Source organism: Lonchura striata, chromosome 1A (assembly GCF_050655825.1).
Source record: "Lonchura striata isolate lonStrDom1 chromosome 1A, ASM5065582v1, whole genome shotgun sequence".
NCBI classification, from domain to species: domain Eukaryota; kingdom Metazoa; phylum Chordata; class Aves; order Passeriformes; family Estrildidae; genus Lonchura; species Lonchura striata.
The window spans coordinates 60981359-60997351 of NC_140741.1; the positions used below are offsets into that span (position 1 = coordinate 60981359).

At 39.9% G+C, this 15993-nt stretch overlaps 2 protein-coding genes across 8 annotated transcripts in view; one reads left to right on the plus strand and one right to left on the minus strand.

The window, feature by feature from the left end:
- The window catches only part of GUCY2C (guanylate cyclase 2C), a 55594-nt gene extending 44759 nt beyond the window's left edge, over positions 1 to 10835 (minus strand). The window contains exons 1-2 of the mRNA XM_077783136.2: positions 1421 to 10835; positions 398 to 510 (exon numbers count right to left, since the gene is read on the minus strand). Coding sequence (XP_077639262.1) covers positions 398 to 510; positions 1421 to 1631 — 324 coding nt within the window. The 5' untranslated portion in view covers positions 1632 to 10835. The remainder of the gene's footprint in view (positions 1 to 397; positions 511 to 1420) is intronic.
- Positions 10836 to 10975: 140 nt separating this feature from the next.
- Positions 10976 to 15993, plus strand: part of IFT56 (intraflagellar transport 56) — a 55904-nt gene continuing 50886 nt past the window's right edge. For 6 of the 7 annotated variants that reach the window (XM_021552803.4, XM_085569885.1, XM_021552801.4 and 3 more), the window contains exons 1-3: positions 10976 to 11108; positions 11303 to 11440; positions 11768 to 11860. In XM_021552803.4, the coding sequence (XP_021408478.1) occupies positions 11106 to 11108; positions 11303 to 11440; positions 11768 to 11860 (234 nt within the window). In that variant the 5' untranslated portion in view covers positions 10976 to 11105. Of the gene's footprint in view, positions 11119 to 11302; positions 11441 to 11767; positions 11861 to 15993 lie in introns of all 7 variants that reach the window. The other variant, XM_085569886.1, reaches the window with a different exon arrangement.

Below are 15993 nucleotides of genomic sequence, written 5' to 3' on the forward strand. Positions count from 1 at the left end.
CTGATCTCGAACCAGATCAGGATCTGATTCAGTTGGAGATTGACCTTTTTGCTCTGCTCAGGCTGTTTCAAGTGTTTGATTGTCAATTGTTATTTGGGTTTTTTTAAAATGGATTGCTTTGGCTATCTGACTGCACAAAGAGTTGTGCAGATATAAAAAGGAGGTAACTTAAGCACAGGAAAAGGAGACAAAAGCTGAAAGCACTCTCTGGGAAGCATTCATAGAACCTCTCTCCAGTATTTGCCTAATTCTTTTCACAAAACATACAGGAACACCTCTTTAAAAACTTCATTTCCATGTCAAATTTCTTTGGAACTGAATAGCAGGATCAAAGGTTAAGAAGGAAAGACAGAGACACATGCACACCCAGGCAGATGGAAAGAAGTCTGCTACTCACATAAATGGTTTTGATGAGCTCCACACCTTCACAGGTGCTAGTACGGCAGGCTTGTGAGACATAGAATGATGAAGTAAAGGGGTGGAAGATGGCATCCACTGTAACATTTTCTCCTGTAACACAAAAGTAAAAGCAAACAGCATAATGAATTGCAGGTAACTACTAATACGCTATTATTCCTCTCCTGACACAGGGCTGAGCAGCCTTATACTCGGCTTCTGCAAAGTCTACCTACAACCTAACCCCCACTATGATGGATGTGACTGTGAAGTCTGCTCCAAGGTGGACTGCTGATTTATGTTGAGTGTTTGTACTTTTAGTAAAAAGTACTTCCAGTGTTGACCATTACTAGACAATTTTTTTAAGGCTCTGTAAGAAGTAACTGAGAGACCTCTTTCCAATAAAATTGGACAAAATGTCTTAAACTAGAGGGCAGATAGGGAATAGATACTATTTATTTTATTATTTCCTTGGAATCTCTTTTTCCCATGATATTCTAGAGAGTGACAGTAGATTGGTGATGTTGAAAGACACAAGATATCAAAATAAATGAAAGCAATATAATTCTAAATGAAGGAAAATATGAACTGTAAATTCTTCACACTTCAGATCATGATCTGATCAACAGATAAGGTCAAGAGGAAAATTATTTTCAGAAGTAGAGGTTAATCCAATCAGGAGAAGAAGCAAGAACAATCCAATTACTGCACAAGATGGATCACTGGTCTTGTCTGATCCAGTTCAATAATTTCCACATTACCAAACCCAGCTGAACATTTCCAGAGAAGCATGCAGGAAGAGTCTGCCCAAACACCATGAAAATATATATGGTTCTGCCCATTTGTAGAGCACTTCTATTTATACAAAGAGAGGTCATTATTTCCATAAGATCTACATAAGGTAGGCAAGCAAGGAGTCTGTCTGAGAAGCACCTTGCTAAAGATCAGATGAGTATAAAACTGTGACACAAAGTGTGACAAGAAATCAGAGGAATAGAGGGGCAACCAACACCCATTGGCTTACCTGTCATCTGGAATTCCTTTTGTACCCTGTCCAAGGCTTGTTTCACAGCTAACTTCAAACTATCAGTACTTAATGGGAAATCCGAGTAATTCATGAGCATCACATTGATCACATAACTGTTGTTGCTACACCGATTTGAAGCCACTTTCTTCAGCAGCTGCAGTGAGGAAAACAAAGGCCAAACGGCCAGCACCAATACCAGTTCCTTCATCCTTGCTCAGTTTAGACCCATTGTTTGTGCCCTCCCACTTCTTTTTGTCTTCTAACTCTCTTTCTTTCAGATACCCTACATTGATTTTGTTCCTGGATAGGAAGAAAGAAAGAAAGATATTTCCACTCTGTAGATTCAAAGACGGGCTGTGTGATCCTTCTCTCCTGGACTTCCCTATCCCCTTCCCTGCCTTCACCTCTGCCCGTCCCTCCAGTGTACTAGGTGGCACTTCAAGGTGAAAAACTAGCAGCAGCAAAACTCAGGAAAAGAGAGAGGCTAAAGGTTGCTGAGAATGTTTGCTCATGGAAAGGCTGAGGCTATAAACTGAAACATTGCCAGAAACCTTGATGATAAGTGCACTAACTCTTCATCACATGCATAAGCTGAGAGAAGAGGGAGGGACAAATGAACCATAAAGACAACTCTTCAAAATGGAAATAGAATATAAGGTCAGTTAAAGCCTATAGGAAAACAGATGGTTACTTCATGTTTGCATTGCCCTACATCTCTTGATTACACTGCCACACCATCTCTGCTGATTGAGCTCATAAATTGAGGGTGTATTTTCTTCTGTGATAAGTTACCAATTTCATTCCTTTAGCTTATAACAGTGAAATACTTTTTGTGTTGGCAAAAGTGTCCCACTTGCAGTCCTTCAGACCAAAGCCTTTCTTTCTTCTTACAGAGTCAGTGCAAGGCTTGTCCACTCATTCTCACCCAGCACTGTGCACCAAAGCACCTGGGTCTGCCCTAGACACACTGGGGAGCTGCTCTCATCACCCTTTCCCACCTCCTCAAATGGGGGCCCTAGATATTCATACTTTATGTGATGAACCTCTTGCATCAGATAAGGATTAGCAAAGCTGAAGGTCTTTCAGACCTGCAGGACCAAAGTTAAAAAAATCATTAAAAAAACCCACAAAATAACAACAAACAACAAACAAACCCGCCAACCCACAAGCCTTATGGAAAATTCTAGGCACTCTAGGCACAAAGGAAACAAATTTAAATAAAGTATAGAGTGTGCTTTTGCTGAATACGGGCTGTTTATGCACACATACAATAGGTTCTGTTTTTCTACTGAAACCTACACTGAGGCTGTCAGATAATAAATCAATTAACTTTTATTACCTTCCTGAAATAGTTTTAAGACAAATAATGAAAATAATCAGAAACAATGTAAGTAACAGGGCTTGTAGCATAAAACAAGACTGCAATTTCATGTCATTTTTCAAAACCTATATTTAGAAGGTATTGAATACACCTCAGATATATTTGCACAGACCTTTTTATGTGATTCTATTTTAATACCAAATAACTATTGCTTGTATCTTTCTAATACCCAGATAAGACCATGACCCAGCATTTAAAAGTACTTCATAAACATCTCTGCATATTTAATCTAACATTTGTAATTAATAATACAGTAATTCTAAATTAACAGTCTGTCATGTAAACATGTGGACTAGTATGGCTGGCTAGAGCCACAGACTGAGAATGGAACACGGCTTTTCATGTGGAGATCATCTGCTCATCACTGGCTCATTTTATAGGCATTTCCAATGTCCTTGAAACTTATCCCATATAAGTCAATAAGAGATTTATCATTAACTTCAGCAGAGCAGGATTTGCATTTCTATACTCTTCTTAGCCTATCTGGGAGAAACAGTCAGCATGGATAATGCAACTAAAACTGAGTATTTTACACAGCTGATCCCACAGGCTGTATGTAATGGCACTGAAGTCTCCCTGGCTTTGGATCTACTAATGTTTTTATTTACTTTTCTTAGCAGGTTGAAACTATCCTTTAAAAACAAAAGTAAAATCAACTATAGGCTTATCACAGCATTTCTTTTTACTCTCTCCCTTGTCCTACAGTCACAAGCCACAGCCCCAGACAGAATATGATATAAATTAATTGTTGACTTATCAACTTTTTAATTGCTTGGTGTGTGTGTAGTCTCTCAATGAATTCCCATGACAGAAGAATCTGGTGACATAGAGCAGCAGGGAGGCAGCAGCTAGGATGAAACAAGATCTCCATGAAATCTGCCAAACACCATACTTTTCCCTTGTACCCTGGGGCTTTGGACATCAAACACAGTTGCCTGGCAGACTGATCAGTAACATCTGCCTGATGGCATAAGAGAGACAAAGAAAAGCTGTGTCACTGCACTGTAAATATGACAGTTACTGATACTACAGATGTTCATGAGGGTGGAGAGAAGCAAAAGCAAATAAATGAGTCAGATGTGTAAAGTACAAACTCTGATAGGTTTTTCACAAGCAAAGCAGAAGCTTCTGTATTTTTGTCCTTGTTGCAGCCTCTGCTTAAGGCATTTTTAGACCTGAGAAATAGATGAGACACAAATACCAGTTCATTCATAGTGTCCTGGCTGCAGAACACAGCTAAGGTCCCAAGGAGCCAACCTCATCTAATTCCTTCATAAGGTCCAATCTAACAGTTTATAAACCCAAGAGGTTAACAGTGATACAAACCAGGCAGCTACTCAAAAAAACCTTCCATATCTCTCTAGAGCACTCTCTCCACTATCTCAGTAACCTTTCTCCAACCATGAGCCAGCTCTCACACTTCCAAGATTAGTCAGCGAAGGATACAGTTCAGAAACTCAGAAGACAAATAATGTGTTGGAAGCAAAAAGAAAGCTTTTTTGACTCCTGTAGGTGACTGCAGCTTTAACTAGAAATTCTGGCTTACAACAGAACTACAGGTAGGGAGCATCCTGAAAGCAAATGCAAATAACTCTGCCTTCCTCTGAAAGTGTCTCTCATGAGTGGAGAAACAGAGCAAGAAATTCAAACACCAGCAATATCCTGCCTAAGGTAACCTCTCCTGACAACCCACAAAACCTTAAAGCACATCTTCTAGAACTATTTTTCTCCCTTAACAGTGCTGAGATTTAATCACTGTCTAAGGAATAAGGTGCTAAAAAATGGCATCTGACATCCGCAGTGCATTGTTTTTAGCTGTTGCTTCTAGGCATCAGCTACTGCTATAATCTTGGAAGAAAAGTAAAAAAGATCTCAGTATTACATATCTTCACTACATGCAAGTGTCTATCCAAGAAGTCAGTTGTTAGGTGAACATCAGCTTGAGACCCTCATCTTTGTAATCCTAGAATGATTAACAGCTTGTGGAGGTCTCCCCTTGAATCACTGTAGTTTATCACTTATTTTGGCTTCAGCAGCACAGGGATGATTCAGATTCATATAGGCAGGACCTGTATTTATTTGTCTGAAGAAAAAAATTCAGTTCCTCACCAACATTATCTGTCCATATATTGTATGGCTACAAAACATCATAATAGTTCTCATCAGGTGATCTTATAGTCAGTGTTAGGTTAGAAATACCACCTCAAATTAACTCACCAGAGAACTGCATCATTTGTTTTAGTTAAAAGTGACTTTCAGTGCCTAGTTTTACAGCACTTTAAAGCACTGTATTTCTTCTGCCCGAGGATTTACTGAATAATAAACAACTAGATATTGTAGGGTATATTTGCAACTGATAATCAGCACTGACTTCCTGATCTATAACTACTCTGAAAAGTTCTGTCTTCTGGAAAATTCAAGGACAGTCAGAGAAAAAGAAGAGCAAAAAATTGCAAAGACTTGTTCCTCTGTCAGCCAAGGAAAGGTTATGATCTATAGAACATTTTCCACTCTTTTTTTTTTAATGCTGCATGTGACAGGGTCTTCCTCATTTCAGTGGCTTCTCTTTTTTTTTTTTTTGTGCAGAGTCTGAAAGTCCTGAAAAATGGGAATGATAGGCCAGCCTGGGCACCACAGAGTTCCTTTGCCTATCAGCTCACAATATATTGCAACTGTCGAGATTGTTGGAGATGCACTATCTTCAACACCTTTACTATGGGTATTTTTAGGATCTTACTCTGGCATGCAGCCTAATTTATTTTTTACTTAGTTACAAATCACTATTTCCACTTGACCACTCATAGAGGAGAAAACAGGAAAAATACATGGAATGAAAATTCCAGAAATCTCAGAAGAACCAAAGAATTAGGTGAAGGTATCGAGTACCTGCAGTCAGTCAAACTGCTACTTGTGGTAGTTAGTAACAATAGTCTTAGTAAGTCTGAAAATAACACAAACATATTGCCAGCTTATTTTCAATTTCTTTGGTACCAAAGACAACCAAGGTAGCATTTTTCAAGCCACTAGTTTCTAAAGAAGCATGCATTGTGATACAATCATCTTATTTTGCAGAACAACATGTTTTGACAGTGTACTTTAAAATTGAATTTTTCCCTGAATATTTGCTACAATTATTTCTCAATGTAATTTAATTACAATTGTTGTGATAAGTTAACGATTTTTACAATTGCACATTATTTTTTATTTACTCCAGAGCCAGGAATTTTGACAGTACACAAGAATATGACATTCCATTAAAATAAAAGATATGCTCCAAGTCTTCAGCATTGCAGAACTGAAAAATGTGAAAAAGGGAGAGAAAAAAATCTGAAAGTATTATAAATAAAAATAGCTGCACTTAAGTTCTTAATTCTCACTAACTCTGAAAACAAGTTTCCTTGATTTCAGTGGCACGAAATCTATCATGTCTATGTTTTTGAATAAGCAAAGCTGTCAACATTGTTTCCATAAAATACAGATTTTTTTAATAAGTATGCATAAGACATTATATGTTGTATTGTTGATCATATTTAGCCAATAGGATAAATGCTGAAAAACATCTATGTTGTTTTCAAGTTCTACCCAGTATTACTAAGTCTGATTCCAAATTATATTGATTGTCTGGGACTTTAGCAGCTTCTACTCTGTCTTTAAAAAGATTTCAAAAATCAGATTAAAGAAAAATAAAATATAAATGTTTCCGTTTCCTTTTTCTCAGTTTTGTTAGAAGTTGGAATCACAAATACGGTTACAGACAGAAAAGAAAAAAAATACAGCAGTGTAACATCTGTGTTTATTTAAAGTCAATAACTTACTGGTGTCAACTGGAGAATAAAAAGATGTCTTCTTTAACTTTCAGTATTAGAGAGTAGACCAGTGATATGAAATATTGTTTCCCACCTTTTTAATTATTTTTACAATACTTCTACTATCTAGACTTAGAGGACAGTAATGTTAATTATTATGAATTTAGCTGTATAGTGTACATATACAGCAGCTGTACACATAGATACAGTATACATATATAGCAGCTGCATAGCAGCTATATTTACTTTTCAGAACTGATCTTTTTTTCTTTTTCATTTACTACAAAAGAACATAAAGAAAGATTTTGCAAACGCTATCCTTTGGAACCAGCAACTGATAAGCAACAAGCCTGTAAACCAACATAAAAACATGTGGGTCATGTGATGCACGATCCTGATAGTACAGCATGATAATATAGCCATTCCCATGGGTTATTGAGAGTTCAGGTTCCTGCCATAATTTAGTTGCTGACACAGATTAGAATGAAATTATACTGCAAAGCACTGACTGTTCTCATCAGCAGTTACCAATCCAGTAAGAGGAACAGTACAGACAAGGATAAGAAAAGTGGAATTGCATCATATTACCAACAGCTTGGGTGGTGGCCCCATCTTCCTATTGATCTATTATGTTGCCACATACCAGAAAATGAAGCTAAATATGTTATGTGTCATAAACATCTAGCTCCATTAAGAAATTCTCCTTCCTGTTAACTCTTTCCCAACACATATACATTTTGATGTGAATATTATTTATCCACCTAACTTGTATACTACAAAAATAAATAGTAGGAAGTCTTTCCTCTTAACTACTGTTTTCTTTCTCTAAAGGACTTTGTTTCCAGAGTGACAGGACACATTCACCTTTTCAGCATACTGGTTTGCCTCTTTTATATGCTCAGCAGGATACACCTCTGTCAAGAAAAAAATGTAAGCTATCCTTAATGGGCAAACAACTGTTCTGTTTATCTTTACAAAGATAAATGCCTTGAATGTGTAATAATTTATGTCCTGGACATATACTTAAGTTTCATTAACCTCTTTCTATTAAACATGACACATGTTTATATTATGTGCTGGGATGGAGTTATGAGATTTTCAAGCTAGTGTACACTTGATCTTGTAAATCCAAGTGGCAGTGGAACACTGTACAAATATGTCAGCACATGTCCTGAGCCAGTACGACTGCATTCTTTGGGACATAGCACCTGCAGTGATGTGGCTTTCTGGCTTGGATAAGTTAGTGCAGATATAGCTAACCATGCATTCCATTTTCAGTTCTATCACTGACTCACACTGGACCAGTGGATTGTCTTGCCTCCTCTCCTTCGGTTCTACATACATAAACTTCTAAAAACTTACCTAAATACAATGCTAAAACCAAATACAAGAACAGTTTTTTTATTATCTTGACTGAATCTTAACGACAAGTACATGCTGGAAATATCACAAAAATTCTGAAGGTGCATTTCCCACAGACCCCTAAAAATCACAGACATAAACACAAGTGAAAACTAAAGTTTCCCCTTTCCAAATAAAGATCATAATGATGAATGTTCATGTCACTATTTGGAGGTCTTTAACTGACATGGCTGTTGTTTGCCTTCCTGAGCTGGGTAATAGTTGATGGAGCTGGCACATGATCCATCAACTTAGGTGTTTCAGCTTCTCTCATCATGAGACTCAGCAGTTGCTGATACCATAAACAAAAATAAACAAGTATTGTTCAAGTTCCTTGCTTTTAAAGGGGTCATTTCCCATTTTCTCATCTCAAGGGATTGCCTTTGTAGCTGTAGCAGCTACAAAGTGAGCATTGCTCTCACTTTTGTGTATCATTTATCTTGAGATGTCAGATGTTGTCAGGTGCATTTTCAAAGGAACAAAATGCAGAACATGGCAAAACATCATTACTGAAAGAACATGATCTTACTCAGATATTGTGGAAATTGAAGCACATGATTGTTGGTGATGCAAAGGTCATGTCCTAGCCTCTTGCTTTAGTTTATATTACAATGAGGGTTTTTCTACTTCTTGCTTTTTCTTTCTTTCCTTTTTTAAAATTTTCTTTCCCTCCTTCCTCTCCCTTTCTTAGATCTCACTTTCCAGTCTCTGATTTTTTATATAAACATTCATTGCACCCTCTGATGATTACCTTGGTGTTTAGTCATGGGTGCATTATTTCCCTGGTGCTGCCATTAGTGTAAGTAAATTTCCATTCTGCCAGCAATTTGTGTGGAAATAAACATGATCATTAATAACTTTACAGCTCACAGACTCAGGATAATGGCACTGGCTAAAAGAATAGTGGAGATAAGAATTGCAGCAGTTCTCCAGTATTGTTCTAGAGTAGACAAACTTCTTGACTGGTCTTTAATTTATGAATTGTCATCTTAGTGTTTCATATGAGGAAAAATTATAATATGTCCACATACTTTATATTGTGTCTTAGTAAAAATGTCTACACCAGACATGCTAAAAATGTTTTGGTCAATTTGATGCTGCTATCACTTTTTATCACAGTTGACACTGTCGTTCTTGTGCCCACAACTAACCCACTGGCACTGTGCATCTGTTAGCTCTTGTGCATTGCCCAGCTTTGGATCCACCACATACAAATTCAGGAGCCACTTGGAAATGGGAGAAACCAGTGGAGCAGCTGAGAGCTCTCTTTCATTTGAGTCGATAATTTATTTGTATTTATGCTGATCCTTAGAACAACGGGGTCTTCTGAAAGAATCTCTGTAAAAAAAAAAAAAACAAACAGAAGAAAGCAATGTAGTAAAATTAAATTTTCAGTTACTTTTTCTTAAAAAACAGAAAGAATATTGCCTACAGATACTTTATCAGTCCTGTCCATGAATGTGTTTTTGAGTTAGTTGTCAGCAGTAGTGTAATGTTTTAATCCTCTGCACTGACATTTCTAATCATAGAAGGCTGGAAAATATCTCTGTGGTCCTTGAGTTCAGGCATCAACCTAACACTGCAGGTCTGTCAGTTCCCCGAGTGCCACATCTGCATGCCTTTTGAACACTCCAGGGATGGTGATTCCATCACTTCCCTGGAGAACTTGTTCCAATGCTTGACCATCCTTTCAGTGAATAATTTTTTCCTAATGCCCAGTCTAAACCTTCAACAGCATAACTTGAAGTTTTTTCCACTTGTCACTTGAGAGAAGAGATGAACCTTCACCTTGCTAAAACCCGTTTTCAGTTACCTTTTCAGGTAACTGTAGAAAGCAAGCACATCTTACCACGAGCCTCCTTTTCTCCAGGCTAAACAACTCCAGCTCCTTCAGCCGCTCATCATTATGTTATTAGTCTTAAGTAAAAATGTTCTTTGATGTTTATCTTTGTATACTTTCAAGACCAATCAAAAAGAGATTTAATCTGTGAAACAGGGCGCAGCTAACGAGCAAGCTCTCAGTAATGTCCAGGCATTAGAAAGATAAATTAGGTGTTGGTAGAGCTGCCTTGTTAAGGTTTAGGGCTTGACATGTTTCAGTGATCTCAGACCAAAATGGAGGCTAACAAAGCTTGGGAATAAGGTTGTACCAGTGATAGTGAACAAAAGGAATATAAAATTTACAGGCTACAAGGGCATTTGGCAGAACCCCCAAGTCAAGGAAGAAACTAATAAAGACAACTCCACAACTCTGCTGAATCAGCCCCAGCTGGGTAAAAAGTTATCAGCAGTGGGTAAATTGTGACCACTCACGGCCACTGACCCAAAAGACTGACTGTGTGGGCTAATCAGCATGAAAAGTGAGAGAATCATTGATCAATAGATGACAGAATACTGATTAAGGGAACTATGTAACTTTCAGACAATGGACCTTAATGCCTTTGTTTACTAAAATGTATAAACAATGAAAAGTTTTCATAGTTGTCATGCTGGCTTGTGTGTTTGCCACCCAGCATCCTTTCTGTGCAGAACTGAAAATACATCTAAGACCTTGACTCTGCATGTGGATTAGCCTCTTGAACACCGGGTGAAAAAAAAAAACTGTTTTGGGACAACTCGATTTGTGCTTCGGACCCCTCAGCAGCTTTGGTGCCTTCCTTTGGACATACTCCAGCCCCTCAATGTCGTTTTTGTCGTGGCCTCACGAGTGTACAGGGGCTGGCCACATTTTATGACACGATGCCATTTGCCTTCTCGGCCACCTGGACTCACGCTGTCAACCAGCGCCCACGGGTCCTTTCCAGCCACTCCGTCCCAGATCCGTGGCGCTATTGCTACCCAAGTGCGGCACCCGGATGTCCAGGCCAGGGGCCAAAGGCGAGCAGAGGAAGAGCCGCGGGGTTCGGGAGAGGAACCAGCGCGGTCCTGACCGAGGCGGCCGCCGCGGAGAGCGCCGTCCGCCACGCGGGAGGCGGAACCCTGGGGACGGCGCCGCTCGTCAGCCGGCGCCCTTTCGCCGCGGCCTTCCGCCGTCCCGCCGTTACCCCGGCAACGGCGCCGCCGGCGCAACGCGGAGCCCGGGCCCGGCCGCAGGATGGTGAGGGGCGGTGAGGGAGCGCGGGATGGCGCGGGGGAGCGCGGGATGGCGCGGGGCGGTGAGGGAGCGCGGGATGGCGCGGGGCGGTGAGGGAGCGCGGGATGGCGCGGGGCGGCAGGATGGGGGACGCGGCGGGGCAGGCACGGCCGAGGGAGGGCCCGCTCTGACCCGGCTCCGCTTTGCTCTGTGCCCAGATGCTCTCGCGGGCCAAGCCGGCCGTGGGGGGTACCCCGCCGCCGGGAGACAGGCGGAGGAAGAAAGGGAAGGAGGCGCCACAGTTGGAAGAACTCTTGGCCCAGAGGGACTTCACCGGCGCGATCGCCTTGCTGGAGGTGACGGGCTCCCCTCGGGAGAGCGGAATCGTCGCTGCCAGCCCTGTGCCCTCAGGGCTGCGGGGCGAGAGCACCCCTTCCCCTGCCTTGTGAGCCTCCCGCTCCCTGCAGCGGCGCCTGTTGCTCCCCGCTTCACAGAGCCGGGTTTGGCCTGCCAGGGCTGCCTCCTGCTGCCCTTCGAAACGTGAAAGCCGCTCCACCCCAGCAGCATGCGCAGCTGTCAAACCATCCCCGATATATGATCGTCTAGTGTTGCTATGGTTATCTGTGGGGCTTTAGAAACTATGTCAGCTGACAAAATTCTTACATTCTTTATTCTCTGCAAAGTTTAAACAGAACGTGGGTGAGGAGGAGGAGGATGGCAACCTTTGGATTGGATACTGTGCATTTCATTTGGGTGATTACAAGAGAGCTCTAGAGGTAAGGTGGGGAAATCTTGCTTCCCGAGTTTGGAAATTGGGATGTTGTGATAAAGCAGTGACAACAGGAGGAAGATGGTCTGTAATAGGGAACAGCCCTGCTAGCCAGTTAAGGTACAAATGTACAGTAATAAGCCAGATGCTGTGGGAAGCAGTTTGGATTGGGAAAAAAAATGTATTTTGCCTATGAAAATAGAACTTTTTAATTGTTATACGCTGACTTCTTTCATACTAGGCTCAGTAGCTTTATTTGTTCTGTTGAATGTCATTGTTCATATCTAAATCCATCATTCCTTTTTTGCAGCTGGGTTTTCACAGTTTCATTTTTCAGGTTTAATAATATTTCTGTCTTCATTGTGTAGCATTTCTGTGATAGGTATGAAAAAATTCTTTCTTTAGAGGTTGATACCCCTGATTATTTAATGTCCTTTATTGCTCTTCTTTGCATTTTCTTTTATTAGGTAATTCAATTAAATGAGGCAGTCTTTTTTTTCTAAAAGCTTTAAGTCACTAAAATATATGTTAATTGTTCAAATATATACATTTTAATGTTTGCCTCTTACAGTTCTGTTGTGTCCCTTCACTGTGAAGTGTAACTGAAAGTATAGCTGTTTTTGCAGTCTTTCAACTTGCTTTCCCCAGAATCAATATTAAAAACACATGTTAAAGTATTAACAAAACATAATAAAAAGAAAATAAATGGATTATAGAACAATTATGATATTTTCTGTCTTAGATAAATGGTCGCTTGCACAAGATGCATACATGAGGTGAAAACTCTAAAGCTTCTAAGTAAGAACGGCACAAGGCACTCTGCCCTTTAAAAAATTGTATAAAAAATAGTATCTCTGTTGGAGATACTAGAAATGCTCAGTGAATCAAATGGATGGTAAACAGTATAGAATGTACAATGTACAGGGCAAAATGGTAAATTAATATTCATGTTTAGACTGGTGGAATTTAGATATGAATACAACAGTCAGTTGCAGTATTTAATTTACATGTAGGCATTAGGTGTTAATAGGGAGCAAAAGTTTAAAAAAAGAAAAATGTTCATATACAAATGAAAAGTTAATTGCTATTTCTTTGAAATAAGAAATAATTTGAAAATAAATTTGAAATAAATTCTGCTTTTTGAAATACCCAGTAGATGCTTTTATAGCCAGAGTAGATTTAATGTGTTTCCTTCAACAAAAAGGCAACTGGGTTTTTTTGAATTTTCCTAATTGGTTTTGCATTTGGTGTTTGATTCACCACTAGGTGATGCTCTTGATTCAGGCTATTCAAAACGGCAACATCGTCATCTTTTTTACTGGTTTTCTGCCCAAGGAGGGACAATAAAAGATTTGTATGACCGATCTGTAGTTTGAGTGATCGTGTAATTTTTAAGTGAGAGATCACAGGCCTTGTCTTCCCGGATTTAATACTGTTTTTTTTTGCACAGTTATAAGTCCTGATAGCTTTGTCATTTTGTGGTGATAGGTGGGAAATTAGCCTGTGCCTCTCAACCTCGTTTCTTCGGGGACAGAACACTCTAGTTTTAATTTCTAAGGCTGTAGGTCTCATTCCACTGTGGAGGCTGAACTGCCTTTCAGTTATCAGCTTCCATCTTGAAATGTAAAGTCCTGTTATCTCATCTGCTATGTTGCAGAGGTGTTGTTGCTATATTCTCAAGGAGAAATTCCTTGATAATTTATACCCTTGAGATCTTGGAGCACGCTTTTGGGAGTGCCAAAAGCACTGTAAATAAAATACTGTGGGTCAAAGATTCTGCTGAATTATCCAGCATGACATTGCACATAATCTAAATGATTCACACTGCTATGTGTTCCTGCAAGTGACACCACATAGTGTGTGTCAGTGTATTAACAGCTTATGGTTGGTATTCCATGTACCTGATGAGGGTCTTCAGAAATCACACTGTTCAATGCTTTTATTAATGATGATACTTTCATAATGAGCCAGTCGTGTTGGCTGCATGGCAACTTTTGGGGAAGCTTGGGAATTGTGGCCATCATGCACCACTGGGAGAAATGGGGAAGAAGTGAAAAACACACAGACCTCCATTCCAGCTCCAGGAATATTTTCAGAGAGAATGACAGCAAAATCTCTGTCACATTTATGTGAGAGAACTCGCATTCTCTTATCACAGGCACATCAACAAGAGTTAGGTATCCTCTAGGTGGAGCACTTAGCCTCACTAGGGTCATACTTTCCCCTTCTTAACAACAGATGCCTTTCTCAAAGGTTATGCCATTGCCTCTGGTCTGGTGGGGTCATCCCTTCTGCTGTACCCCAGTTTACAAATGATATTGCAATGGGCTTGACTCTTCCAGCAGTCATGGTGCAGTTCTTCCTGGGGGACTGACTAGCTTCCTTCATGGACAAATTTATTTTTACTGAGTAGCTCATGTCTTTCTGGCATCATATGGTAGCCAGAGCTTCCCTAGTATATGATGACATCTAATTAGTTTTCTGGAATCTTCCACATCTAATGTCCATAATGGAGAAAAACCCATCTGTCTTTCTTCAGCTGCTGCCACTTGTTCATAGCTCTAATCTAAAATCTTCTGAAAAATTTCCCAGTGTCACCCAAGTACCAGAATTAGAGCATCAGGCCGATATTCTTTTTCTGAGCTGCTTGGTCTTATAAATTGAATTGGCTGGGGCCTTAAAAAAAGGAGTTGCTTTTTTTTTTATATATCTGTGCCTATATCTATATACGTATATTAAAAACAAATTACTAGACAAATTGCCATGGGCAGGTGCACTTCTTGGTTGGATTCAAGAACAAGTTTCAAGCTTACAGTCTGCACTCTCTGCTCCTAGGCATACAGGACACTGGCATGGTGCAGCTGCTGGACTTGGTAATGCCATTTTGGCTCATCAACTGCACACATGAGAGCAAAGAATGATCCCTAGGCTAGAGCCTTCAATGCATTGTTTCTGTCAAAATCCTATAACCACCCAGCAGCAGTCTCTCCAATCTGCTACCTCTGTCCTGGCAGAGAAGTAGGAGCTATTCTACCACTTCACTGCCAGCTTGACTCAGGATAATTTTAGTCAAATAGTAAATTGGGGAAGGACAAGGGCTATACTAAGGTAATTGTTCATCCAAGAGCAGTATCTGTTCATGCTTGAGTAATTCTGTGAGAAGTGTGAGAATACAGGTACACTCTAGTTCCTGATAGCTGAAAACAGAAAGTAAAAAGGGGATTTTTTAGCTCTGGAAGTTCTCTAGGCCTCTCTATGATGACTATAGCCAGGTTGTAATAAGTATCTCATTTTAGCAGCCATATATGTTGCTTGTTTATTGGCTTTTCAGCATCTGTTTTTATGGGCTTGAAGAATCCAGACAAGTAATAAGGGCACTGAGTTGGCCCTCTGCATTGTTAGTACGTGTCCATAGTTGTAGACAATCAACATGGCAGCCTGCTTTTGAGGAAAACTGCATGTATCTAGTGATAGAGGCATGAGGAGGAGGAGGAGAGTAAAATAGCAAGGAGTTGTTAATGCTGCTGGATGGCAAAAGTATGCCGCAGGTTGAGTCCTAGGACAAGTTTGAGAGTACTTATTTTGTTTGGGTTTGTTGGTTTATTTAGAAAGAAGGGGGAGAAGTTCTTGTGAAGTAGTCTTTGAGAGGCTTATGTTGAATGGCTTTCAGTGAGGAAAGGGGCAATAGCACATAGTCCAGACACGTGGCCCAGAACTACAGGATAAGGAGCACTAATAGTCCTAATTTTTATTTACTGTTTCCATAGATTCACATTGGTACTGCTAGAACACTCTTTATATAGTGCTTACGTGGAATGGCCAAGCCAGAACGTGACTTGTGTTTATGCACTTTGTCTTTTCTAATTAATCTGCCTGAAGCCCTATTCAAAAGAGACCTTTGGGTGCATTTAATCTGAATGAATTTTGAAAGGTTCCAGATGGTCCCAATAAACAGCAATGGTCTGTATCTCAGAGCTCCATAATGGGCCTACGTCAAGATCAAACTGGCCTCGGTAGAAAAGGTTGGCCTCTATGTAAATGTTTTATTTTAAAAAATATTAATCATTATTATATTTATGACTTTCTATTTATTTATTGTAAATATTGTTGGACAGCTAGTCCCTGAATTACTAGCAAGAC